The 27,673-nt window shown below is 38.4% G+C and overlaps 3 protein-coding genes across 9 annotated transcripts in view; all 3 read left to right on the top strand.

Annotated features, from left to right (window-relative positions):
• LOC114156967 (myelin-oligodendrocyte glycoprotein-like) overlaps nucleotides 1–27,673 on the top strand; it is a 1,059,483-nt gene that overhangs the window by 484,046 nt on the left and 547,764 nt on the right. The gene's annotated exons all lie outside the window — the stretch shown is intronic.
• Nucleotides 3,478–20,508, top strand: LOC114156931 (endothelin-1 receptor-like). Of its 6 annotated transcripts, XM_028037560.1 has the most exons (10): nucleotides 3,478–3,665; nucleotides 5,343–5,475; nucleotides 5,890–6,105; nucleotides 7,174–7,301; nucleotides 7,824–8,025; nucleotides 10,118–10,270; nucleotides 12,196–12,329; nucleotides 12,415–12,523; nucleotides 14,832–14,959; nucleotides 17,860–20,508. In XM_028037560.1, exons 3-9 carry the CDS (start codon nucleotides 5,902–5,904, stop codon nucleotides 14,949–14,951), a joined length of 1,050 nt encoding a protein of 349 aa, XP_027893361.1. In that variant the 5' UTR covers nucleotides 3,478–3,665; nucleotides 5,343–5,475; nucleotides 5,890–5,901; the 3' UTR covers nucleotides 14,952–14,959; nucleotides 17,860–20,508. The 6 variants fall into 6 exon arrangements, with proteins under 6 accessions (XP_027893361.1, XP_027893362.1, XP_027893357.1 ...); XM_028037561.1 differs by lacking the exon at nucleotides 5,343–5,475; XM_028037556.1 differs by having other exon boundaries at nucleotides 5,343–6,105.
• On the top strand, nucleotides 20,741–27,498 carry LOC114156941 (transmembrane protein 184C-like). The gene is made up of 12 exons (XM_028037571.1): nucleotides 20,741–21,056; nucleotides 22,139–22,301; nucleotides 22,392–22,522; nucleotides 23,459–23,495; nucleotides 24,295–24,500; nucleotides 24,578–24,652; nucleotides 25,476–25,569; nucleotides 25,673–25,785; nucleotides 25,864–25,963; nucleotides 26,438–26,515; nucleotides 26,640–26,733; nucleotides 26,951–27,498. The coding sequence occupies exons 2-12, from the start codon at nucleotides 22,185–22,187 to the stop codon at nucleotides 27,217–27,219; spliced, it is 1,314 nt and encodes a 437-aa protein (XP_027893372.1). The 5' UTR covers nucleotides 20,741–21,056; nucleotides 22,139–22,184; the 3' UTR covers nucleotides 27,220–27,498.

Here is a 27,673-nt window from a genome sequence, read left to right as displayed (position 1 = left end):
TCCTTCAGTGGTTCTTGTTGCAGCGCCACCACAGGCGAGGAGGGGAACAGGTTTTTCAAACAGTTTGGTTGGTTTCACTTAATGCAGTAAGAAAGAGAACCACACCAGCTGAAAATATATCAAATGTTGCAATTTTTGGTCCAAATGAACCGAGTGTACTGGATTATCAGGTGCGAAAACAACCTTAAAAGTCTTTTTCATGTTCCCTGATAAAGAGTTTGGAAAAGAAGCAGAGCCGAGTAACTCAATAACAATCCAGATTAAAAGTATGTAAACTGCACAGAATGAGGAAATATAAATTATTTCAAATGAAATGTTTTATCTTTGGTGTCAAACAATTATCTTTCTGCATGATTCAAGTCACATATCACATTTATCCACTGACACTCAGTGACGAAGATAACACAAAATACTTGAAACAAATTTAGACCATCAGCTAGACAAGGTCAGAGGTCAGACAGGCGTGAGCTCAGACACTTTATTGGTGAATAATGTGTGCACATGTGTTACAGATGTGTAAGCTCAGCATGCGCAGCACGTGTTGCGACCACAAACATATTCCAGTCAGAAACCAACAGAGCAGCGACAGTTAACAGCTTAGAGTGAAAACTAAGGTCAAAACTGGGAAAATCTGTTATTCTGAGTCCCCTTCATGGACTAATGAAATAAAACAAGACATGCAAAGCAAGAAAAGTTATCAATAAATGCTTTCAATTCCAACTCTTCTCTCGTTTTTGGACAAATATTTCAGAATTAACCAAATTTACACTGAAATTTTGAATAAATGTGTGAAATCATAAAGATGGCACCCTTGAGAATGCACTGAAGCAGTTTACCAGAAAAAAGTGGATTTGGGGGTTAATGACTCTTTAACATGTTTCTTTTGAAACTTCCTGTTGCAGATAGCAAACCATAAAGTGGATATTTACATTCACTTGTCCTGCAGAAGCATTATGGAGGACCAAACCTGTCATAATCAAGAATAAATGTAGAAATATTGATTTGTTGTTAGTTACTCTTTAAAACATTTCTTTTTAACTTCCTGTAGCAAATAGTGCTACTGTGCTGCAGTGCTAATGCTAACTTGTACTCGAGAACAGTAAGTGGACATTTACTACTTGCTCTACAGCAGCGGTATGGAGGACAAAGCCCACCATGAGTAAGAATAAATGCATAAATAAAAAAATGCTCATTAAATCAATACAGACTCAAAATGCAGCTTGAATAAATTAATGTAATGAAATGCAACAAAATAATAAATGCACATGAAAATATATAACCGGAGCAGTGTCACAGTAGTTAAATAGGAACATATATTTATACCAAATTAACTGATCAATTATTAAATAAATCTCTTCTTTTTATTATTTTGTTCCATGTAATGGGCCACTAATTTATTTATAAAGCTCCTTTTAGCTGTACGTACATCAAGACATTTATTAATGTATTCGTAATTATGGCAGGATTCTACATATAACCATAGCTAAAAATAAATAAAACATTTAACCAGTCTTATAAAGTCTGAAGTAATGGCTTTATTACTCCTTATTTACTGTGATATCAGCAGTTCATTGGTCATTTAAACTGTGTTCACTTTATTTCTGTCCTCTTCAGTTACATTGTTAATACCAAACAGTTCTGTTGGCATCACAGCTTATTTACAAATTAGGCAATTTTAATATTTAGTCTTTAATTTGCTTTCAAGTTAAGTAAATTAAATACTTGAAACGCCCTTCACTTTCTATAACCACTTGTTGCCTTTCACACAATCAAGTTGCATTAAACTTGTTTACCATCCTTTGTTTTATGTGAAGAACATTTTCTGCTCACTTAAAATGTTGCCTTTGTCTAACAAAACCTTTTCTCAATAATACTTGCTTTATATTGAAATCTTGTCAACTTTTGTTGAGCTGCCTTCAAAGCAGCCAAAGACTAAGTGTTAGCTTCAGTGTATCTCAAATTTCCTTGAACACTATAAAGTTGTGTGTGAGATGAAAAGAGAAGCTTGAAGAAAATGACTTTGTGTGGCATCAATTGTGTTCAAACAGCAACCCAATATTAAAATTTACAATCTTCCACCAAACTACCAACCAAAGCTTGGGTGGTAAAGCAGAAAGACTGCCGTCTGTTTGTGTCAGACTGTAAAAGTTCAGAGTCGTGTTTACGAGATGTTCCGTCGTAACTGAGGAAAATGGAGGAGAAAAACAAGAAGGAAACAGAGAGGAGGTGAAGAGGGGACAACAGAGGCGGGAAGCTAAAAGGATGAGCAACGGCAGCAGGTGGGAACGAAGGAAGAAACAAAAGTGAATAAATGATCTCAAAAATATCATGTCAGATACTTTATTTCACTCAAAAACAACGTAAAAAAATACAACAATAAACATAAGAGTCAGTGATCAACTGACTTATTTTCTCTCTCTCTGAGTGCTACAGTGATATATAAGGGCCATTGTTGGAAGAAAAAGAAATTAGTAAACTTCTTCTAAAAATCTGATTTGTCTCAGAAGTTTTCTTGGAAAAACAAGGATATTTCTGAGCTGAAATATTTAGTTTCAAAAGTAGAATTTTTCTTTTTTAACTTTTGAAGTCAAATTTTCTTGTTCTTCCAGGAAAGTTTCTGAGATTAATCTTAAACTTTCTGAGTTTTTCGGTAGAAATGTACTCCTTTTTTCTATCTACAATGGCCCTAACTTTGTCATTTTATTGAGTTGCATTTTAGAAAAGAAAATCAGTCAAATGCAAAAAAAAAAACAAAAACAAAAAACAATTTAACTCCTTTAAGTCTATAAAATCTCCTGACCTCACTTCAGTACATTCGTGGTCATACTATGGGTCATGGACCTATGTTGAAAACCTTTTCAATGAATTCATTTGTTCTTAAAATTTCTAAAGTATGGCAGTTTTTCACAATGGGGTGTTAAGGCCATTGTAGATAGAAAAAATAGTACATTTCTGCCCAAGATCTCCAAAAATGTGAGATTCTCAGAAATTTTTTTGAAAGATGAAGGAGATTTCAGTGCTTCAAAAGTTAAACGTGTGAGAAAAACACTCAGAAATGTTTTGATGTTTAAATAATTTCCCTACACAATTTATGATATTAATGTCAAAATTTCTGATTTTATTTATTTATTTTTTTACATTTAGGACTCAGAGATTTTATTGTTTTTTTACTAGACAATTTCGTGGAGATTTCCGGTATCGTTTTGGCGCCTCTTCTAACATGGCGCCTCTATGCGTCGCATAAAGTGTATAGCACTGGTTTACTGCAAGATGGCGGATTAGGGCCAAAGAACAAAAAGCAGTAAATCTCTGCCAAAAATAAAAACTTTAAAAATGTCAGATTAATCTAGATAAAACTTGGATATTTACAAGTTTAATAAATGTTAAAAAATAAAATAAAATAAAATAAAAGACTTTCGAAACTCGGAGAATTTCCAAAAGTCGCAAATTTTCGGCTCAACTCTGAGTTGCCATGGCGACGTGAAAACAAAAGGCAAGTTATAGTCGTTACCGAGTGAAACGGAGGATTAGAAAGCCGGAGAAAATGACGGAGAGGTGAAGTGAAAGGGCGGCACCAGAGGCAGGCGACAAAGAAGGGAAGCAGAAAAGCAGCTAATGAGGATGACAGGAGGAGGGACAGGAGGAGGAGAGAGCCGCGAATAAGGGTGAGTAGAACCAGAACCCAACCGTCTGGACCAGTTTTGTCTCGACCCTGAACGGCGCACTTGTCCTTTTTTGTGCTGCTTTGTCCCTCAACCTTACATGGAATATATTTGGAAAAAAATAAAAATAAAGAGCAGACAAATAGAAACAGGTGAGATTTGAGGTTTTTTTTTTTCTTCAATAATTTTCTTTCTGATCATTCAGAAAAACATTTAGAGAGAAATGTTTGGGGGTTTTTTTTTTAGCTAAAAAATGTTTTATTACAGAAATAAACTCTTTACAGCAGCGTAATCTAAGATTGTTTAGTGTTAAATCCAGATTATTTTGTCATGTTCATGACTTCTTCACAGACCAAATGTTAGAGTTTTTCAGCATATTGTGGTTTTGAAAGATTATAAATCTAACTAAAACTTTTAGCTAGTTTGCTGTGGTCAGATTTAAACATTAGGAAATAAGGACAATAAATTAACTACATTTTAGTTAAACTTAAGAGTAAGTAAATGATTATTGTAGCATCGTTTGTCTTCATTTTATTTTGAAGCCAGGAAGTGCTTCTTGTGTTTAATCCAAAAAACTCTAGCAGCACATTTGAAATTCATATCCAAAAATGCTTTATTGGTCCCAAAGGGAAATTAAATGTTATGACCCATGTCATCTTAATTCAAATTCTTCAGAGTTATTCACTGAGTTTTTTAAAAACTTTTATTCAGGCTTTTCTGCATGGAAAAATAACTTATTTGTTTGCCAATGCTTTTTGTATACATGTATAAATATATATATATACTGTATATATATGCTCTTTAGTGATGATGAGTAAAAATAGCAAAAGGATGGTTTACAACAACGAGTAGCTGCTTAACATTGCAAAAGCTGAAATGATACGATCAGAAAAGATTATAGTAATTTATTGAAGAGGAAAATTTGTTTCTGAACAGGAAAATAAATGTTGAAAAATGTTGTCTCTGCAGTCCAGTTGAACTCCATTTTGTTTACAGAGAGAGTTCACCACCAGTGTTATATTAGCAACTGTTTACATTCAAACTTCAGCCTGTGATGTCATCAGTTCTGTTGTTGCTAGGATACAGGCGCCCCACCAAAATGCGTTTGTGGCAATATCTGGTGATTTTAATTATGCCTCACCTTCTTAACTTTCTTCAAATTAAAAAACACTTTATTGATCCCAAAGGGAAACTAAATGTTGTTGGAACTCATATTAATTCAGATATTCTTCATATCTTCATATCAATATTGATTATTGATATATGAAGAATATTTGAATTAGACTGCAGACTTTGCCTGATGAAGTGGTCATTGAAGATCCCCCAACAACATTTAATTAATCTGTTTGATGACATTTTAGGTTCCCAGTAGGAACCATAAATGGTAACAGAATGGTGTGTGGTGGTAAATTTTATAGACTTTTAATTCGTACCTTTTTCCCCACTGATTGTTTTCTGCCTTTAGGCGTTAACAAAAATCCATAAAAATTTGCTTTCGCCACAGATTTTAGGGTTGTTCTGAGCTTTGAAGTTTGTAATGGTTCAGATTTAAAGTTTTATTATACATCTGGAAGGTATTCCTGTTACTATTCTGTCATTAAAAAAACAAGCAAGGTCTTGAAGTTGTGTTTAGTAGTGTCTGCACAAACTAATTTGTTTTTCTCTTTTTTTCCCCCCCAGATTGTCTCCAAACAACAAATCAATCTGATAACTCCTAGTTTATGCTGAATCAGTTAGAGATATTTGTGTTTTCATTAAAAGGTTCTGCTATAAACAGATCCTAGTTTGGTTTTGAGGACACCAAGCAACTACTGTAAGTACTTTCTCCAGTCAGTTCAAGGATTTCACAGCAGAGTTCAGGATGGTTTCTGGAGTTCGGGATGTTGACTCAGCAAAAGGTTTCACAGTGAAACCCAGGAAGTCCATGTTCCTCTCGCTGCTGCTTGTCTGGTGTTTCCTGTTTGTCTCCCATGCTGGTGGCCTACGCAGCTTCACGCCTCAGCCTCTCCAGTCAGAGGTGACGTTGTCTGAACTCTCCAGCACCAATCGTCCTACAAACGCAGAGACGAACATGTTGCAAGAGACCGTCAATAAACCGCTCGTCTTGTTGGACTCCGAAGCAGAAAACCTGAAAGCTGAGAACAAACTGAGGGCCAAACATGTTAGAAAACTTGTAAGTTTCAACAACTCGTTTCAAAACCTTAACCATAAGCCAGTCCGCCCTCAGTGTACCCAGGAAATGTCGGTAAGAGCCATCTTCAAGTACATCAACACGGCGTTCTCCTTCCTGATCTTTGCTGTGGGGATCATCGGCAACGTCACCTTGTTGAGGATTATCTGCCAAAATAAAAGTATGAGGAACGGACCCAACGCCCTGATAGCCAGCCTCGCCGTGGGAGACATACTATACATCGTCATAGACGGCCCAATCAATGTCTACAAGGTACAGCTCCTCATGTGTTTTCACCTGTAGCTTAATTCAGGGGTGTCAAACCCATCTTCATTTTGGGCCATATAGAATTGCCAGATCTGAAGGTGCATTCACACCAGCCCTGTTTAATCCGCTTTAATCGAACTCCAGTTTGTTTACCTGGAAAGTCCGGTTTGTCTGGGGAGATGGCCAAAAAAGCAAACTCCGGTGTGTCGAAAAACCTCGGTCTCGGTTTGGTTGAAGTGAACTCTGGTGCAAATGTGAACGCCAAGCGAACCGCAGACTGCTCCAGAAGTGGTTATTTACCAAAGACAAAAGAGATCTAACTCTACACCATTTTTATTTACATTTTGTGAAAAAGAAAGTTGCGCTCACTCTCTTCTTTTGCGGTTTTTGAGTTGTTTCCTTCAGTAGTTGTTGGTGCAGCGCCCCCACAGGTGAGGAGAGGAACAGGGTTTCAGTTAGTTTGGATTGTTTGACAGTACAGTGTGAAAGCGAACCGCACCAACTGAAAATTTAGCAAATGTTACAAGTTTGGTCTCCAAACAAACCGAGTCTGCTGGACTATCAGGTATAAAAACAACTCATCTCAACCTCCAATGAAACTCATGTTAATGGCACCAGATTTACAATGTGACAGTTCTCAACAGTTTTGGTCGTCCTTCATTATGTCCCATTATTCCGACCAGAACCAGATTGTGTGACACCTTTTAAGTCACGATTTTACTCAGGGATTTATGTTTAGGAATACTACTTACATAGTGACACTTGACTAAACAATGAGTAATCATTGACGATGTCGCGCACAACAGATTCTAGACATTTCAAAATAAATTAATTAATTCAATAACACAGCATTTTATTAAAACCTTGTGCTTTTCAGCCACACACAATTATTTCAAAATAATTTTTCTATGAACCCTTTCTAAAAACTCAACAAATGTAGCGAAAAGCCGTCAAAATTTTAACAACCTGTCCAAAGGTGTTTTTTTCCTGACACACCCCACCCACACAAATCACAAAGACTTTGTGGCACTTTGTCAATCTGCTGAAGCTTTGTTGGTGTTTTCTTGTGTGCAGCTCCTTGCAATGAAGTTCCCATTCGCCGACCAACCGCTTGGTCAATTCCTCTGTAAGTTGTTACCCTTCATACAGAAGACTTCAGTCGGCATCACCGTCCTCAACCTGATTGCTCTCAGTGTGGACAGGTAACACACAAACACACAATGTCCACGGCAACTTATACGGCCGAGTGTTCGGGCCAAGAAAATAAAAATAAGTAGGAGAATAAAGTCATAATATTACAAGAATAAAGTCATAATGTTATGAAAACAAAGTCATAATATTCTTAGTTGTTTTGAAGAAATCAGAGATAAATGCATTGTAAGTGAAAAAAATTTGCCATTGTAACTAGTATTTGAAAAAGGAATATTAAGGAACTATTGACTTAAAACAAGCTCTTTATGTCTGTAAAATTATTTTTAAGTTAATTTTTGTCTTATTTCAAGTGTACTGAGATGTTTGCAGTAGAAACTAGACCAAATATATTTGGTAAGATGTGATGTTTTTGAATAAAGGCCCAAATAAAGCTTGTGGTCTTAACTTGACAGGATGTGAAAGATTTAATGAGGTGTAATGAAGAACCAAAACATACAACATTGTTTGTGTTAATAAAGCTGAAAGTCTGAAAGCTGTTGGTGAACCTAAAACTGGTTACATTTTGTGTGCAGGTATCGTGCGGTGGTGTCCTGGTCTCGGATTCAGTGCAACGGCATTCCCAAGGAAACGGTGGTGCAGATTGCCGTGATCTGGATACTGTCTGCCTTACTGGCCGTGCCGGAGGCCATCAGCTTCAACCTGCACCGCTTCTCTATCAACAGCAACATGACCATTACTACCTGCCTAGTGAGACCCGAGAACTCCTTCTTGAAAGTGAGTCTTGTGTGTGTTTACAGGCTGGAGCTGACTGTGTGTGTTTATGTGTCAGGGTATAGCTGTGTCTGTTAACAGACATCTGAGGAGTTAATGGGGGCATGGTTGCTGCTTTTGTAAAGCTACAACTGTAAACAAAGCAGTGGCGCCCCTAAAGAGAGGCAAGAGAGGGCCATGGCCCCCTTAGAGAATCATGTTCAGGTCATATAGGCTGCGTTCACACTGCACCCTGAAGTGACCCAATTCCAATTCTGTCAAATTGTTTTTTTTTTACTATAGTAATTCTTACTGGTCTGGTCACCCCTGTGAAAATTCTTTCCGTTTCAAAGATGCTTTGAACAGCATATCTCCCTATGAAGGAACCAGTGGCCATAGTTGTGCCGTTTCATCTAAGGTTTGGCCAATGGAGAGTAAATGAAACTACTTTTACCACCAGCAGCGTCCAACTCCACAGCTTGATGATCGGCCTCCAACCGTCTGCTCCACTTCCACCACCTCTTTGCCTCTTTGCCTCAGATAGTTTAGTTTAGTTGCATTTCCTGTTTACAAACATGCTGCAGGCCGCCACTTAAACCTGAACCCAGGTCAGCTGATTTACAGTCAGCCAGTAGGCAGACCACTTTTCACGCTGCTACTAAAACCAAAACTGATGCAACAGTTAAAATAACCTTTTAATCAGTGAAATTAACCTTCTTGTTGAATATCAGGATAAAAGGGTTAGGTATACATCAGTCTGTTATCATGTTTATTTGCATTAAGAGTTATTAAATGTTTATTCGCTGCTGAGCTTCAGTTTTCAGCTGAAAACTCCTCAACCTGTAGCACAAAGTGAGATTTATATTCCTGCTCTAAATTAATTTATCCAACTGTTATAACAATGCTGCTGTTTTCTAGCCTAACAAACTGTAAATGACTGAAAGTCACATCTAATCTATCTATCTATCTATCTATCTATCTATCTATTTTCCTTCCCTTCTGTCCAAGAAAATAAAAACACTTTCATCTTGTTTACTTACTATACAGTTAATAATACTGAATTATTAATTTGTTCATGTATTTTCCTATAACTATGTCTACTTTATAACTATAATAGAGCTGCAACTAACTAATTGATTATGCTATCACTTATTCTAATGATTAGGATAAAAAAATTTAGCACATTCTACAGACTTTTCTCTTAACCACTTTGCCGTTTTTCTGCTCCCATTATCCAATCAGTTTTCTTTTTTCTCTCTTCCGGTCTTGTTGCTCCTTCAGTAAGCCTTTTAACGTCGCCTTTATTCTGAAGTATGTTTCATCTCAAATGTTTGTTTTGTTTCCTGAGTGAAATCCATGCAGTCGTTCATTTATTTCTACACCAAAGAAGACAAAAGGAAGAGAGAGGAATGGCTGGTGCTTATCTGCTGAGTGAAATCTAATCAGAGAAACTAGGCAGGAAAAGAGTCATTGTGGGAAGTCAGCAAACGTCCGGGAGGATCAGGGAATCAGCATGAATACATTTCTGTAATGCAGTTAGCAAAGCGATGAGTTATCAATGAGACTTAGAAGAAGACACAGTAATTCAAGTAAATTGTAGGTTTACAACGTACGCTTATGTCGGAAATAGAGATTTTGCCGACGTGGGTCCATCATGCAAACTTCACATTTTTCATGTGTTTCCTACTTCCATTTGGGTTCCAACTGCTTCCAAAAACACCCAGTCGTTTAGTTATTGACCCTTTGCAACTGCGTCACTCGATCATTCGAGGCGTCATGATGGATATCGGAAGTGAGGGACGGCAGTATTGAACAGAATGACTGAAATTGTTTTCCCAAGTTGTTTTTGTCAGTTTATTCATGGCTTCTACTTTTCGAGTCAAGCTGATTTGTCTGAACGACAAAGGGGTTGGCCAGCAGCAACTTATTTGGATTTAAAGTGACAGAGGCCCTGGAACAGCTCATTCTCAAAGAAACTACAATACACGCAGAACTGAGCAGACTAACATCCCATTATCTGTGCAAAGAATATGATGAACATGTTTTGTAGCCCGTAGATCTATCCTGACCTGTTCAAGGAAGCATAATATGTCACCTTTAACTTTTCTATTTTCAGTTCTACATCAACTTCAAGGATTGGTGGATATTTGGCTTCTACTTCTGCATCCCTCTGACCTGCTCGGCGATTTTCTACGGCCTCATGAGTCACGAGTTGCTCCGGCACAAGAAGGGAGACCTAAAGCGGTCACTGGGTGAACAACTGAAACAGGTACGCAGAATATGATTACAGCAGGGGTGTCCAAAGCATGGCCTGGGGGCCGTTTGTGACCCTGGAAATGATTTTCTTTGGCCCTAGACCACAAGTCAAGAATGATTAAAAAACTGGCCTACAAAATATAAAACAATTTGTGATCAAAAGAATTTGGAAATTGTTTTTTTCTAATGAGGCAACAGTTCTAAGCCTTTTTTATGTTTTGCATCTTGAATGTCACACACATTTCATAAAAACTATTAATGTTGAGCAGGTAGAACAAAACAAAAAAAATAAATTTAAATTAATTTTTGCATTTTAATTCAATGAATTTTGTGACCTGCCAGTATTTAAAATTTGCCAGTTTTGGCTCCTGGGGCAAAATCTTTGGACATCCCTGGTTTAAAGGAACGGTAAATACTTAATGAAGCTGCATTTTAGTCAAACTTCATTTCTGTGATTTATTGCTATTCTATTTTTCTGCTCTCTTTCTACCAAAACTGTAGGACAAAAGTCTTCAGTCTGGTGCTTTGGTCTCAACTAGCCCTTCTTCTTGAAGGACAATTTTGTTTACCGTCTTCATAATTAATTTTATTTGTTATTTCTGTTGTTTTGTTTATTTTAAATATTTAAAATGTTCTCCAGTTTGAGTGTTAAATTTTTCTTAGTCTATAAAGTTTACTGATCTTTCAGAATGTGTTCTTGCATTATTACTTTTACCATTAGATTAGTTGAAAATGGTTTCAGTCAACAATATTTTATTGCAATAACTGCTGGGACAATTTATTGTCCAGTGTTAAGGAAATATGAATATTGTTGAGTGTTTAATATGGCTAATCTCATGCCATGTGCGTTTAAGAGATAAACATTCCTATTTGGACAAATGTTAAGCAGAGATAAACATTCTCCTGGCAGGGCTGTAACTTAGAGCAGCCACAAAACACTATTCTCTTGAAAGGCTTTAAATTAGCAGGCCATAAATAATATCTTCCCCTGCCGAGAGGTCGAAGGTTGGGGGTTTCCCAGGGGCTCTGAGCTGCATCTGGAGTTGAGCACAGATTTCGAATCTGGGAAACATCTATGTTTAATTTCGGATATACCTTTTAAATATTGTTCGTGATAAGGCAAAGATTCAAATCTTGGGAGATGCTGAGTCCAAAAGAGTAAAATAGGTTTTGTGAAAATTAACTTATAACTTTAACAACTAAAATGACTCTTGAGTTTGGTCATTAAAACTTAGGGGAAGGTTGACGTTTTTCCAAGGTGGTTCTCTGATTGGTTGAACAACAGAACGCCTTCTTTGCATATATTAAAGTGAGGAAACGCCTACTCACTATAAAGTACATGTAACGCTAATATACAGAGAGTTTTTGCCATCTTTTTTCTCTCCACGTTGGGCGCCTTTGTCTGTCTGTGTGTTTTGTGTTTGTTTTTGTCTCTCCTTGTGTGTTGTTATTTTATGAGAAATGCATATCTCTGTACCTCTGCAGCTTTGTTGTTCATTGCTTTGTATGAATTAAACTCTGTGATCTGTGACGTCAGCACGCTTTGTTTAGTTTCGTTTTACAGCTGGCCGCCGCTCGCCGAGAAGAACCCGGCTGTGTTGAGGAAGAGACGAGCCAAACGTTTTGTTCAAAGTTTTAATACATTCTTCCTCAATACCAGCAAAATGTGTTATTGTGACAGACCTACATAGAACACGTCCCCTTTCTGGGCGGGATGATGCTGGAACATTCCCATCTTGTCTATATTTAATATAATTCTTTGAACAGGTGAACGCGGCTCCTTCAAGAATCGGTAAATTGTTCCTAAGGATGAACCGAGACTCCATGATTGTAGAAAGTTTGGACGACAGCTGTTGTACATGCAGAAATCAAAAATCTGAACTTAAGTAAATAATCTCTTCAAATACACTAAGGTTTGAATAAATGTCCTCTCTGCAGCGCCGCGAAGTGGCCAAGTCTGTGTTCTGCCTGGTGGTGATCTTTGCCCTCTGCTGGTTTCCTCTTCACTTCAGTCGGCTGCTGAAGTTGACGATCTACGACCCCAACGACCCTGGCCGCTGTGAATTACTGAAGTGAGTGCCAAAACTTAAACTGAAGGCTGAGTCATTTTTAAATTTGTGGTTTTGTTCTGAACGCCTCGCCTCCTGTCGGTTGCAGTATACTGCTGGTGCTCGACTACTTCAGCATCAACTTGGCGACCGTCAACTCCTGCATCAACCCCATCATCCTCTTCATCGTCTCCAGGAAGTACAGGCACTATTTCATGGTAAGGATGTCTTGTTTTATGGCTTCCTGGTTTGTTACGTAGCAAGAGACTCTGTGCTTTGTCCTGGGTCAGTGCGACGTCACAGTGAGGTCACAGGGTCATGAGAGACCGATCTAAAACTGGGGGTCGGGAGATGACTAAACACAGGAAGGTCGCGACCTCTGATAAAGTGTTTGTGGGAAGTCAGTAGAAGCTTTCTGGTTAAGAGGAGTACTCCACGCAGGAGTGACATGTTTACTGTCCTGTTCTTTTTATATTCTGGGAATCTTAGGACAAATATTCCCCTTCAGCTCCACCTTATGTTGCTTCATAAATGTGCTGCAAGAGCAAAATTTGAATGCAAAAGATTCAGCAGGCAGTTTTTTGATATTTAGCTTACTTTTCTCACATCTAACACACTTTCATCTAAGTAACTGTCATATATCACTTCAGGCGCAGGACGACAGGCACATTTGTTCCACCCAAGAATTTCATTGCGGTGGAGAAAAATATTTGATTTTGAAACCTTCAACTCGTGTCCAGTGTTATGTCTCTGGAAACTCCTTTTGAATTAGGTAAAACGGTCTGTTGCCATGGAAACGGATGGTTTATAACATCTTGTTGTTAGTTTACTGTCATGTATTGACACGCTTCAGTGTGATGTGATGCACGTGCAAGATCCCATCCTCCAGTAAAAAACTGCTGGCCAACGATAGCTGCCATTGGTTTTAGCTGTCAAGTTGTCAACATAACGTACTAAATATTAAATGTACAAGTGATGCATAAAAAGAAAACCAAGGAACCAAGTATTTTTGGTTCAGTCATCTTAATCATGGGATGGTCACACATCCAATATTAACTGCTAAAGGTTTGTTGAACAGTTAGCTACACCAGCCAAAATGTTTTTTTTAGCTTATTTCATCACAATGAGGCTGAAACAGCAGCAGGACTTGCATTGTGTCTTGATCGGCATGGAGATTTCCTGGAAAACAGAAGGAACGACGATGATGGTGGTAGAAGTTAGTCCTGCACTCAGTGGGTTGCTGTTCTTCACCTACCTTGCCTGCTGGTGGTGGTCAGAAGTGGCGCTGGCGCATGGCAGCCGTGCCACCATCAGCGTGTGAATGTGTGTGTGAATGGGTGAATGACCGAATGTAGTATGAAGCACTTTGGGGTTCTCTGGACTTCATAAAGCGCTATAAAAGTACAGGACATTTACCACCTGATAAATTCTTCCACACAACCTTGGCCACAGAGCCCACTTTGATGGGGTAGGCTTGAGCACAATGAGAAAATGATCAGTAACATCAAGTATATTTTCAATGCCCCCCTTCGACTTCTCCAGGCAGAGAAAGTCTGTAGATACAAGTTCCATGGGGCAACTGCTGTGGATGCTGACAAGAGGAGCTCCGACACTTCTTGTGGGAGTCGTCCTTCGTCTTCACACTGCTCACACCAAGATTTGATTTCCTGGCACATATTTGACCAGTAGAATCTCTGTTATCAACTGTAGAGTTCTCTAAAAGCCTAAAGGCCTCAGTGTTGGCATACTCCACTGGGCGGAGGTCCACTCAAGATGGACTTGACGCAGTCATCCGCACAAGGATACACTTTTATGACCACATGTGTGTACTCGGTGTCACACAGTGTCGGCAGGAAACTGTTCAGATCGTGAACACCGATTATGTGACACGAATTTGATAAGGTTGCGAGGACACACAGTATCGCACTGACAGGTGTGTGGAGGCTGCCCTGATGGGGCAAAAAAGCCTCCAACTAGCTCATCAGACATTCTAGTATCCAATAGGATTGTGGGGAATAAAGGAATTTGTCACAAGAAATGTAGGCAATAATATGTTTGACTCTGAAATCCCAACCGCGCACATGGCTCAGAAACAACTGGCAGGAAGATTTGACTCCTCGTCATGCAGCAGAGAGGAGACCCGCTCCATTCCGTTTCCACGTTTCAGTGGAATCATGCAAAGCAGCCACTCTGGATTAAATATAATGTAAATGTACATTTACATTATATTTAATGTAATAGTTTTTTTTTAACCATTTGAATTTCTTAATTACTAATAAACAAGACACTCTGCTTGCAGCACTGTGATGAGCTGTAGCAATGAAGAATCATTGGACGTGTGCCCTTTAAACATGACAGCCAATGTTTTCTGTTTGTTGTTTCGCCAAAACTGCTAAATTGCCCCAACAACGTGCATTTGACTTACACAGCCTCAGTGTTCTGTTAAATGATGAAGGTGGATAATATAAAAAATAAAAAGTAAAAAATAAGGGACATCCTGGATCTGTTTCTTGATTCCCTCTGCAGACACCATGTGGTCCAGATACTGCACCTCCTTCCTCATCAACTGGCACATCAAAGACCAGCTGGATGTGTTCCAGATTCTCCTCAAATGTTTTAGAAAATATTATGAGGTCATCAAGGTAACTGAGCAGGTGAGTGAAATTCAGATCTGGGAGGAATGAATGGGGTATTCTGAAGCCCGAATGGCATTCTGTTGGCCTCAAATAGCCCGATGGTCGCTCTGAATGGACTTTTGTGTTTATCATGCGCTGCCACGTCCACTTGCCAGTAACCTGTCGCTGCATCCAGCCTGGAGAAGTATTTAGCTGGCCCCAAGGCCTCTAATGCTCCTCAATTTGTGGCAGAGGGAATATGTCACGGTGGTGCAGGAGTTCGGTTTTCTATAGTCAATACAGAACTTTAATGACTCATCTTTCTTGTTGGCCTAGAAAGTCCGGTTCATTTGAGGAGGTGTGAATGCACAATCGAACTCTAATGTGGACCAAAAATGTGAACTCTGGTCTGCCTAAAAGCCTAGACCTCAGTTTGGTTGACGTGAACTCTGGTGCGGTTTGAATGCGAACGCCAAGCAGACCGGAGACAGCTCCAAAAGCAGGAAGTGGACTACAGAGCAGGGCATTCTGGGTAAATACAACCAAAACAAACATGTGAGAGTCTAGTGTTAGTGGGAGAAAATGCATGTGGCTATTTACCAAAGACAAAAGAGAAATCCTACAACTGCTAAAATCTAATCCATTTTTGCTTACATTTTATGAAATGCTCAGTTTCTTCTTCAGAGGTTTTCTGTAGTTTCCTTCAGTGGCTCCCGGTGCAGCGCCACCACGGTTGAGGAGGGTGAATAGGTTTCTTAAAGGGTTTGATTTGATCGATACAGTGCAGTGTGAAAGCAAACCACACCAGCTGAAACGTAACAAATGTTGCAATTTTTCAAACATTATATTGCCATGTTTTACAACCGCGCAATTAGTGTTACTAACATAACCGATTAGCTTTTTGGTTGTTAAAATGGTAATATATGACAGTTTGCTTTTTTAGACATTTCCATTTTAAATGTGATGAAAGTGCGCAAAATGTGAGAAAAGTAAATATCAAAAAACTGCTAAATCTTTTGTGTTTGAATTTTACACTTTGCAGCTCATACATAAGGAAACAAAGACAACCCAATCGGTTCTGTGGCTAATGCTAATGCTAACTGGGACTGAGAAATCAGAAAGCAGACCCAAACCCAAATCAGCTGAAATATTATTCAAAATCTGCTGGTGAAGACGTCAGATTGAGAAGGAAGCAACACAAGAAAAAAAACAAAAAACGATCAGATAAAAAAAAAACCTCATAAAATTAGAAAAAAGTGAAACAAGGATTTTTAAAAAATTATTTGTTTTTTGTATTTTGTTGAACTAATCAGAAAAGGAACGTTTCAAAACAGGAAGATCATTTTGATTTACAAATGTTTTGCCTTTTTTTTCTCCAACTTCAGCTGCTACAACCATTTATTGTTGTATTTTTTCTTTCATATTCTCCCAAATGTTTTCAGAACGAGACAGTGACGCTGCTGAAACACACGCAGAAAGTCATTTTACCCAATTGATTTTATGAAATATATCTGGAAAAGTTTTTCTCCATCATCATAAACGAGGTTAAATTTTAAAAAGTTTAACTTTAGATTTTTAATCCTTCTGTTAGGCTTCTCTCTGTCTCTTAAGTTATTATGTAATTGCATGTAAGGTGACAATTTTCAAAGGTTCTTCTAAAATCTAGATTTTAGAATCGCAGAAGATGCTAGTTGAGCCTTTTCTGTGTCCCTATTGACTAAATAGACTATGTTGACAGTGTAAAGAAAATGTTCTGTTGAATCTTAGTCCCATAATCTACAGTTTAAGTGGAGTTGTAGTTTTATTCTGGCAACAGGATTGGATTTAAATGTATTTTTTGGTGTCACAGTGACCGCTGGCAGCTTTATCTTCTGTCTGATGGAAAGTATTTCCAGCCGGGACATTCTCCTCCTGTCTGCGAAAGCAGCTGACTCGGTTGGATTTGCCTTTTGTGGCTCTGGTCCAGGACTGAAATGTCATCCAGGTTATCTTGCCTCGGCCTTGGAGATTAGAAATCCATCAGGTCAAGAAAGGTCAAGCCTGTTTACTGGGAATTAAGTTGTCTCAGAGTAGCTGGCGTCACAAATAGTGAAATAAAGATTGTTACGACGGGGGAGTTTTAAAACGGAGAGTTCAACATTAATATGAAAGAGACCAGAAACTGGTTGTAAATCTGCTGTCAGTCTCTTTGGGCCATCAGAAACATAATTTTAAAGACACAGTACGGATTTAAACACCAGCGACATTTAATAATAAGAAAAAGTTAATAGTCTTGGTTCCGCCTTCACTGTTGCTTCTTTCTACCTGATTTTCTTCTCTGTTAATTGGCCAAAAAGAAAAATCAGAAAGAGGAGAGAAGATGGGATATACTGAATTTCATTGTAGCAGATCAATATAACCAGTATTGATCCGTGTGCTTCAATTATTTAATGTTCCTGATGTTAGAGTACAGTATGTGTTTAGACTGCCTGAATTAAATGGTGCAAAACAGATTCAGAAACATCTTCCCAGTGGCTGGGTGAAGGACAGAAAACATTATCCAGACAAACTGGGACAGAAACCAAATCTGTTTAATAAAATCAATCGAATTTTACTCTAATTATGTTTCCAGTAACTTTTATCAAGTTATATACGGATGATATTGTCACTTATATTTCAGAAACATTTGATCTGACCTCATATTTAAATGTTTTAATGGAAAGAAAAACATCATTTTGACTTGTTAAGCACTTGGCATGAACTCAGAGGTGTCTTCTATTGCTACGGTGTTGTGCAAAAGTCTTGAGTCATCCCTTATTCTGCTATTATTTTGCTTACAATCAGACAAGCAATTTGAAGACTATGAGAAAATTCTGTATGACTCAAAGAGTTTTTCCTCCAGCTGAGACTGAACATTTTGAACAGACCCTGCCTGTCTGTCTTTCTCCGTCTCCCTGTAGAAGATGCTGTTTTGCTGCTGTTACTCTCGGCCGTACTCCAGCACCCTGCAGACTCTCCAACGTGGGACCAGTCAGCATTTAAAAAACAGCGACCACTGAGGGACTCACCTCCACAGAAATGTTTCCACATATGACCCATAAAAGTTATGATGGATCTTATTTGAGCTCTTCCAGTTTTGGGAAAAGAGTTAAGATGTAAGGAAAAGTCGATATTTTAGATACTATTTGAGCAGTTTTTCCCAGAAAGGAGATGAAAAACTGAGTTTAGATGATTTTAACCTCATCCACCTTGTTTGAGAACCTAAAAGTGCAATTCACAACAATATTTAAATCAAATAGAGGACATTACTGCTTCTGAAAAAGGTGTAAGCATAAGGCTGTGGATAAAACTAATGTTCAACAACGCCATCTAGTTAAACCAGGAATACTAAAAACTACATTTGATATGTGTATTTAAAAGATAAGCAAATATTTTACCGTAAAATAGTAAAAGATACCCTAAAAACTGTACCGTAAAACAAAAAGCAGAGTAAAAAGGCTAAAATGTCCAGCAGTCTTAACAGTAAAAGTTCACTGGAGCCACTGATCCAGCACTTGAACTGGATATTTATGCTTCCTGGTAACATGATGGATTAAAAACGTTTCATTTTATTTGTACGTATTTTCCGACCATGGCCTCTGTAAACAGGAAGATGTTATTTTCAAAACAAGACTGCAACTTCAAGCAGAGTGTATATACAACCTCCATTTTTACTCTACAGCATATATTACTTATTTATCACTGAGCTTCATTTAAACAGCTGAGATAAATCTCACCTCCTGACGTCACAAACTGTAAAAAGTTTTACTCACCGATGGATTAAAAACATGGATTATTTTGTTCACGTTCCTTCTAATGGTTGCAGAGTCTCGTTTTCTTTGTAAATGTATCCATATAACTCTATTATTAAATACATTTTTTGAATTAGTTGTAGCTTTTAGCCGGAAGAGTCGTTAGCAAACAAAGCAGAGCTACGCTCGGCTTTCTACTTCGACGTGACGTTTTTATCTAGATTCCGGTGAACAAGGAGAGGAGTGCCATCTAGTGCTTGTGAGTAGAAACTGCAGGGCGGGTCGAAATACTTTTTTCGGGTCACATGAATCACGTAATCAACAGTCGGACGTTGCTGCTGACGCAACAGACGAAGAAGACGCCAGGAAGTTGTAGGAGGATGACGTTTTGTTTTTTTCAGATGACGTGCATGAGCCAGTAGTGACGTTTTCAGGAAACAGGAAGTTTGAATAATTTAAACAGTAAAATGATAAAAATATGAATTTAATCTAAATGTATTTTAAAATAACAGATTTTTGCTAACTGTGCTTTTGTTGAAGACATTATTTCACTGGACTCTGAGTTCAGTATTTAGGGCTGAAACGATTAATCGAATTAATCACGATTAATCGATTATTGAAATAATTGTCAACTAATTTCGTAATTGATTATTTGTTAACTTGATAATAGGCTCAAAAAGGCCATTTGCTGAAAGAAAAACACATTCAGAGCAGCAATTAAGTCAAAATTGTATAAAGAATATATACATTTTGCGTGAAAAACCTTTTTTTCCTATAATACCCAGAACTTCTCAAGTTGCACATTTTTAGCTTCTGTAAAAAAACTTTTGTTATCCAATTACTAATTTGTTAATCTAACAGATCCGAACCTTTCACATGTTCATGTTGGCATTTTTAGCTGCAGATGCATCATTTGTTACAAATAATCAAGCGTTCACTAGTGGATTGCCATGTTGTTGCATTTTAAGCAATAAAATGTTTATTTAACAAAGGAATTGAATAATTTATTTGCATTTTTTATGCATTTCGAATTTTGTATGGAATCAGCCTAAATAGTTAAATGAAAAATGAGTAAAATGTGACATATGAAATTTGATTAACTGATTAATTGTAAGGATAATTAATTAGTAAAATAAGTTGCATCAAAAATATTCAGAGTGAGGTTATGTTGCCGCAATATAACATTGATATAAAATTAATTTGACCCGATTGAAGAACTGTGCCGACAGATACGGTTCTTGTTTGTTTTTGCCAGTCAGAACCAGCCGGCTTCCCTTAGATCTGAACCACTAATCAAGGCGTCGTTCCTGGAGCAGGAAGTGAAAATGATTTCTGCAGAGTTGACCTCATTAACACGGACAGGATGGACGTAAAGGTTTCTACATCCACTGCATGAGACTGTGGGTGAAGTCATGGGAACCTGAGAGATTAAATCTGCTTTGCATTTGGTCCCAAAACAACAACAGTTTCTCTCTTTACAGCAACAATGTGGCTCTGAAAAAGAATTAAAGCAGGGATATAAATAAAAAAAAATTTTTTTACTCGATCTGCTTATTTATCCTGTTGTTTTTAAAATATTTAAAACTCCAATAAGTTTGTGAAGATCCAAGGAAAAGAAGCGTAACCTGTCCTTTAGCGGCCTCTGGGGGCTGAAGTTTGTATTACACCCATTTTATTTAATCTTTTCATTATAAACATAATGATGTATAAAGTGAGACGTTGTGATGCCATTTTAATGTGTTTGTTTTTATTTTTGTTTGTTTGTTGTTGTTTTTATTAGATGTTGTGTTTATCAATAAAGTTATATAATCCATAAAGTACATAATAAATATTTGCTTTATTTGCCACTGATTAATTTCCTGTTCTATCAGTCAATAGATTATAGTTTTTATTTAATAATTTAAACATGGTCTCATCTTTCTGGGCTCTTTTACACGTAGTGACTTTTACACTTGGTTGAGACTCTTCAAAAATATTTTATATTTTCCAGGTTTATTTTTCTTCTGGAGGTCCCTGAACGGGTCTCCGGCTCCTTTAACCTGATTAGCCCGCTAACAGCGCAGCCTGTTCCCGTCCTCCACCCACCATGTGACCGACGGGCAGACCGGAGCTGCCGCTGCTTCCTCCGGTGACGTCGGGCCGTAAAGGCGGCAGACAGGAGCGGATCGGCGGGGCACAGCTGCCGAGCGGCGCCTGCGGACCCGACGGCCTGTTGTGTGGATTAATCGATCACTGATCAGAGCGGGGCTGATTGACGGACTGCCGAGCGGCGGTTTAGCGGTTTAGCGGTTTCGGATGGAGGGGGGATGCGTTGCCTAGAAACAGAGACAGGACTGAGGGTGGAAACAGGCCGAGCGTCACTGCAAGTAAACACCTTCAGCTGCACCAACATCTCCAAGCTTTGACCTGTTTAAAATGATCAATGTTTTCATTTTAGTCAAAACCAAACACGTTTTTAATGCTAATGGCTGAAATATGACGTCAGAAATGGGAAACGTTAGAAACGGTTACGTTGGTTTATGACTGATGGTCCAAAGGATCCAACGTGGCGCCAGAGAAAAACAACCATTTTTAGAGACGCTGCGACCCAAAAGTCTCAATCCAGTTTTATTTTTTCTAATATTTCCTAACAGTTTCATCCGACTGAATGAAGATTGAGATTTAAAAAGCTGCAAAAAACTCACCAACGGTTTGGTTGTGGTTGAATATGAAAAAAAAACAAAAAAACTCAACATTGGATAAATTTCATTCAGTTCAGAAACTAAACCTTCTATTCTGGGATATTTAGCTTAATATTAAAAACTTATTCAAACATAATTTGAGTGGTGATTCATTAATCTACTGGATGCAGATGATTTTAACATGAACGTCCCACAAATTTATGGTTTTATATTCATACTGAAATGTTTAAATAACACATAAAACTTGACTTGTGTTAAGTGGCTGCAGACTTTTACTTAAATTACTTTTACTTTAATTTATTAACCTATATGCAGATTTTGTGTCATTTATGTAAATTCCAGAAATGTGGGGTTTTGGACTCATCCTGGAATATTTTAATAACAAGAAAAACTTGACTTTATTTTAGTTCTGCTGCTAAACTCTTTTACTGAAATGTGAATCCATCCCTTATTTCTCTGTTGTAATTTAGCCAGACTCTTGTAGCCTAACCTCCAGGCTTTATGAAAATATTTTCTTTTAACTTTGGATCTTGTTTTGACTCAATTTAATTCGAATTATGCCATTTTTAATTGCAGAAAACAAAACAAGTTCAAAAGTAAACAGAAACAACCTTAAATAAATATATCTGACCGTTGTTGTTGTATCTATTTTTGTAAGTTTAGGTGTACATAATTACAACAATAATCTCGTACATTATAATAATAATAATAATTTCTAATTAAGTTAAATTACAGTCCAGCTCTAAAGGTCTGTTTTTGTCTTTAAGGTTTAGGATGAGCCTGTAAGTCCTCGCTCAGGGAAAAGCAGCCGTCATGCCGTGTACCTGTGCAGAGTGGAGGAGGTGGATCCGTCCGCTGGTTCTGGTTCTGTACGCCCTCCTGCTGGTGGCCGTGGTGCCGCTGTGCGTCTGGGAGCTCCTGAAGGACAAGGTGACCTCCTGCTGACTCACCTGGACTCCGGTCTGAGCCTCATCCGGTCCAAACGTCTTGACCCAAAGAGGTTCTGCTCTGTCTGCGCAGGTCGGGACTCACAGCAAAGCCTGGTTCATAGCCGGAGTCTTCGTGTTCCTCACAATCCCCGTTTCCCTGTGGGGGATCCTGCAGCACATGGTGCACTACACCCAGCCGGAGCTGCAGAAACCCATCATCAGGTGGAAAATAAACACGATCAACACGATTCAAAAAGTTCTAACTCCAAGATTCTTAGCTAACTGAATCAGAAAAACTTTCTAAACCTAAAAAATCTGACAATTTTTTAGATATTTGTGCTGCAGTGGAGGAAAAATAAGACAATAAGAGGGGAGCATGGGCGGATTCAGGGGTGGGCTCATGGGGGGCACTGACCCCTGCAAAAATTAAATCAACCTTTTATTTCAAATAAGCTTTTGATGACTCAGTTGTTTACAGATGAATGAAAACAACATATATTTTCTGCTACAGAAAGCAGCAACGTTTTTGAAGCATGGGCGGATTCAGGGGTGGGCTCATGGGGGGCAGGCCCCTTCAGAAATCTGATTTTTTTCTTTAGGTTCATCCATCAAGTTACAACCAGCTAAACTTTTTAGTGATGAATAAAAGCAGAAAAACTTTGGCAATGATTCAAATTTCAGTTGTGACTGCATGTTAGAGAGGAGCAGCCATATTTATCTAGTTGTGGTTTGAATAAAAGTGTAAATATATCACATTTTATCTCTTAGTTATGATGAGTTTCTGCTTACAGTTCATGAAAACATGAAATTTAAAATTAGAATATTACATCAGACCCATAAAAATATTGATTATATGCTTAATAGTTGTTAATTTTTTAAAAAGACACTTTTAATCTGACAAACGACACCAATCAGGATGCACATTCAAATTTATATGTAATTTTAACTACATGTTGTAATTTGTGTTGGTAAATTATTTTCATGGACTTTGATCCAAAAGAGAAATAATCAAAAATTGACAGTTTTAGGGAAGAAAACGCAGATAATAACGACATGCAGGAAGTTTCTGAAACTTTCAGATTTTCCACAGAAAGAAAAATAAAGTGCATGAAAATTCAGAGCTGACAGAAACACTTAAATCTTCTGGGTTGTTTGCAGGATCCTGTGGATGGTGCCCATCTACAGTCTGGACAGCGTGAGTCAATAATGAGACCATAATGAGACACTGTAAAACATTTAAAGGTGATTTAACTTGAACTTCCACCTGCTGCCATGAAAATGCAACTTAAGTCGACAAGAAAATAGTTTTAGTTTAAACTCAGAAGTTAAAGTTCCGGAAGTTGATTTAACAAGAGACAAGTTGTCTAAACATTGTTTTTTAACTTCATTAATGTTCAATTGTGAGTTTTAACTTAAAGCTGCAATTTAAACCAAATAATTATTCCACAATATACAAGAAGAAACTGTCCTCACCTGGTTAAAGAGCCACATTTCTCTATTATTTTACTCATAATATGAAGTTAAAATAACTACATATTTTACTTTAGAATAATTTAAATTCTTGTTTCAAATCACATGAACAAAATTTCTGATCTGAGAATAATTTTTATTAATCACAATGAATTCAGCTCAACAACATTTAGTGAGAACAGGACATAAAAATAAAACAGATCAATGTAACGCACTAAAACACGCCGCTAAGCATTCTGGGAAATAGTTCCCACTCCCGTCTTTTTCTTCTTTCAGTTTTTTAAAGTGTTAACCTAAAAACTCTAGTTTATTAAATCGTTAGAGGTTTGACAAAATTAATAAATTAGTTTATCTTTAACAAACTCTCACATTTAGGTTCAAAATCTAAAACCTGTTTGACTTAAAGAGTAGAAAATAGTAAACACAACTGAATGCAGCTCAAATGTTTTACAGTGTGGCAGGGTTGTAGCTCCATTCCTCACGTGATTCTGACCTTCCTCTCTCCTCTTCCTCGCTGCGCCCAGTGGCTGGCCCTGCGCTACCCCAGCCTGGCCATCTACGTGGACACGTGCAGGGAATGCTACGAGGCCTTCGTCATCTACAACTTCCTGGTGTTCCTGCTCAACTTCCTGAGCAACCAGTACCCGAGCCTGGTGCTGATGCTGGAGGTGCAGCAGCAGCAGCCGCACCTGCCGCCGCTCTGCTGCTGCCCGCCGTGGCCCATGGGAGAGTAAGCCGCGCCGCGCCGCGCCGCGTGGTGAGCCGGTGGAGACGAAGGGTTTTATGTTTGATTTCTTTCTCTGACAGGGTGCTGCTGTTCCGGTGCAAACTGGGAGTCCTGCAGTACACTGTGGTCCGACCCGTTACCACGGTGATAGCGCTGTAAGTCTCCTTACTTCTTAAAAGTATTTTCCTTCCTGCACATTATAATAAATCATTCAATCAGCAGTTCTCTGGTTTTTCTAAAGGTTATTTAAAGGAGATTTGTTTTACAAAATTAAACATTTTTAACGTTTTTATTCGTCCATTTTTGTCTCAACTGCTTTAAAAAAAAAACACCTGGTCACATTTTGGCAGTAAGTTAACGTTTTTCGGTGTCTGGAAAATGAGCCGTTTCAAAAACCTCCAGAATGTTAAGTCAGACTGCAACCCCAGCCGAGTCCAGTCCTGTTACCTAGCAACCCCAAACTGAGCTCCAGCATGTTTGGTCAGCTGGTTTTACCGCTCTATACGGTGTATAATGGCTGCTGGGAAATACAACCGTTTTGTTGTTGACTCACCATCAGGAAACCACTCTCTGCATTCTTGTTGGCTGTGCAGGAGGCTCCACTTCTGCTTTTCAAAGATGTACGGTTGTATGTCTGTTTGCAGTTATTTTCACGTGTGACTGAAGACGTTGAGTTTAAGTTGAGCTTATTTAGATTTAAAGTGACAGAGGCCCTAAAACAACTAAATAGGCAGAACTGACTAGACTAAACCTCAATTATCTAAGAATGATTTTGTGGGAAAAATGTAATGAACATGTTTTGAATAGGCCATAACTCTATTCTGATCTGTTCAAAGAAGCATAGCAGGTCACTTTTAAAGTTATTTTAAGCTTTAGTTGCTGTACTTCTCATTTTCATTCCAGTTGTGATATTTTTAGCTGCAGTTTTCAGCTCGTCAGAGTATTTTTGATGCTGAGTGGATCTTTTTGTTTCTGCAGCATCTGCCAGCTCTGTGGCGTTTATGATGAAGCCAACTTCAGCTTCAGAAACGCCTGGTCCTACCTGGTTATAGTCAACAACATTTCCCAGCTGGTAAACAAACATCAACACAACACAGACAGATAAAAATGAAAACATGATCCGTAAACGTTGGTCCAGTTGTTCTCCTCTCTGGTTCATGTCTCTGTGGGTCCAGTTCGCCATGTACTGCCTGGTTCTGCTGTACAAAGCCCTCAGAGACGAGCTGACTCCCATCAGGCCTGTGGGGAAGTTCCTCTGCGTCAAACTGGTGGTGTTTGTCTCGTTCTGGTAAGGCTGGAGGCCGGAGTCCATTAGTGTCTCGTTCTGTTTTAGATCAAACGGTGAGAGCTGCTGGTTTCCCTGCAGGCAGGCGGTTTTTATAGCGTTCCTGGTGAAAGTGGGAGTGATTTCTGACAAACACACCTGGGACTGGGACAGCGTGGAGGCCGTAGCCACTGGACTGCAGGTCAGGACATATTTTAAGACTTTTTTTAAGACTTGCTGGGTTTCCATTACAAATGTGCACAAAATGTTGTTGATATTCAGCTAATGTCAAAAAAAACCTCAACAATTTCACACTTGTGATGTTTCCATTAAATAAGAAATGCAATTAAAATCACACATGAATAAGTTTGTTCATGCTGGAAGTTATTAAAAAACATTCAGTGCCATCATTTTCCAACCACTTCTTGTCGTCTTCTTTGTTGTTTCCGCCAGTAGTAACATCTGGTTGTTGATCACATGACTGATCAGATGTGATGAGAAAAAAACTTTTTTTTGTTGCAGTTTTGTGAAATTCACTAATTTAATTTCAACAAAAAAAAATCACTGCATCCTATCGCAAAAACTTTTTATCAAAAAATGTGAGTTTTTTCACAAAGCTACAATTTTTTAATCTCTAAAACTAATTTATTGATTTATTGTCTGATTGATTTCACAGGATTTTATCATCTGCATAGAAATGTTCCTTGCTGCTATCGCTCACCACTACACCTTCACCTACAAACCCTACGTCCAGGTAACCATCCATCTGTCCGTCCGTCCATCCATCCATCCATCCATCCATCCATCCATCCATCCATCCATCCATCCATCCATCCATCCATCCATCCATCCATCCGTTTCTTTCTGTTTTCCTGCAGGAAGCAGAGGAGGGTTCGTGCTTCGACAGCTTTTTGGCCATGTGGGATTTCTCAGACATCAGAGCTGATGTAACTGAGCAGGTCCGCCATGTTGGTGAGCATCGTTAGCAGATTTCATTTGTCTCCATTTATTTTTCACATAAAATATAACATCACTACATAGCACAGCTTTTTATCTTTTCCAGAACCTAAAAGTCCCTTTTGATACTCTCCATGTTATCGGCGTTTCTTCATTTCAGAAACAGAAACAAATGTATAAGTGAAATTATCTACCAATGAAATTAATGATGATAATGTTTCACTGCCTTCAGGTCGTACTTTCCTGGGTCGTCCCAACAAGATGTACTTCGGCGCAGCGGCTCGACCCGAGCACACTGAGCACACCGGCCTGCTGAACTCCACCTCCCAGGATCCCGTCGTTGCCGCGGCGACCTCCATGCCCTCCTCCCCATCTTCAGTGGGGCGGTACCAGGGCCTGGGCCACACCACCGCCCCTCACTCCATCTCCGCCCCGGCAGGTTTCACGGCTTCGTCCTGGGAGGACGACAGCGACGGCACGCCTCCGCAGCCCGGACAATAACAGAGATTAATCTCTAAATCTATGATAGAAAACTGAAACAGAGCGAATCCACTCTGAGGTCAAAGCCATGTTTGTTCAGAAGCTGGTATTATTTTGAGGTGAAGATGTAAATGTTTATAATCTGTATTTTGCTGTAGTTTTGATAAATGTGTGATGGTTGGAGGAGGGAAGCCGCGTGTCGTTTCAGGTTTGTGCTTCATAATGTTGAAGTCCTTCAGAAAGTTTTAACTGTTTGTTCCAACTCAAATAAAAACATAAAAACACCTGAATTAACACAAACTGGTTCTATCATTAAAAGGCTCCACCGTCTACTATGCTCTAATATTTTCAAACATTCCCACCAGTTTTGTAGGAACTATTTACATTTACCTGAGTAACTTTTATGAAAATTTTTGTTTTTTTTTACATTGTAAAAAAAAATAATTATTTTTTACAGTGAAAAATTTATTTTCAC

The sequence above is a fragment of the Xiphophorus couchianus genome, chromosome 14, assembly GCF_001444195.1.
Source record: "Xiphophorus couchianus chromosome 14, X_couchianus-1.0, whole genome shotgun sequence".
NCBI lineage: Eukaryota > Metazoa > Chordata > Actinopteri > Cyprinodontiformes > Poeciliidae > Xiphophorus > Xiphophorus couchianus.
The sequence above is the reverse complement of the archived record's forward strand: the minus strand, read 5'-3'. Positions and strand labels throughout refer to the sequence as shown.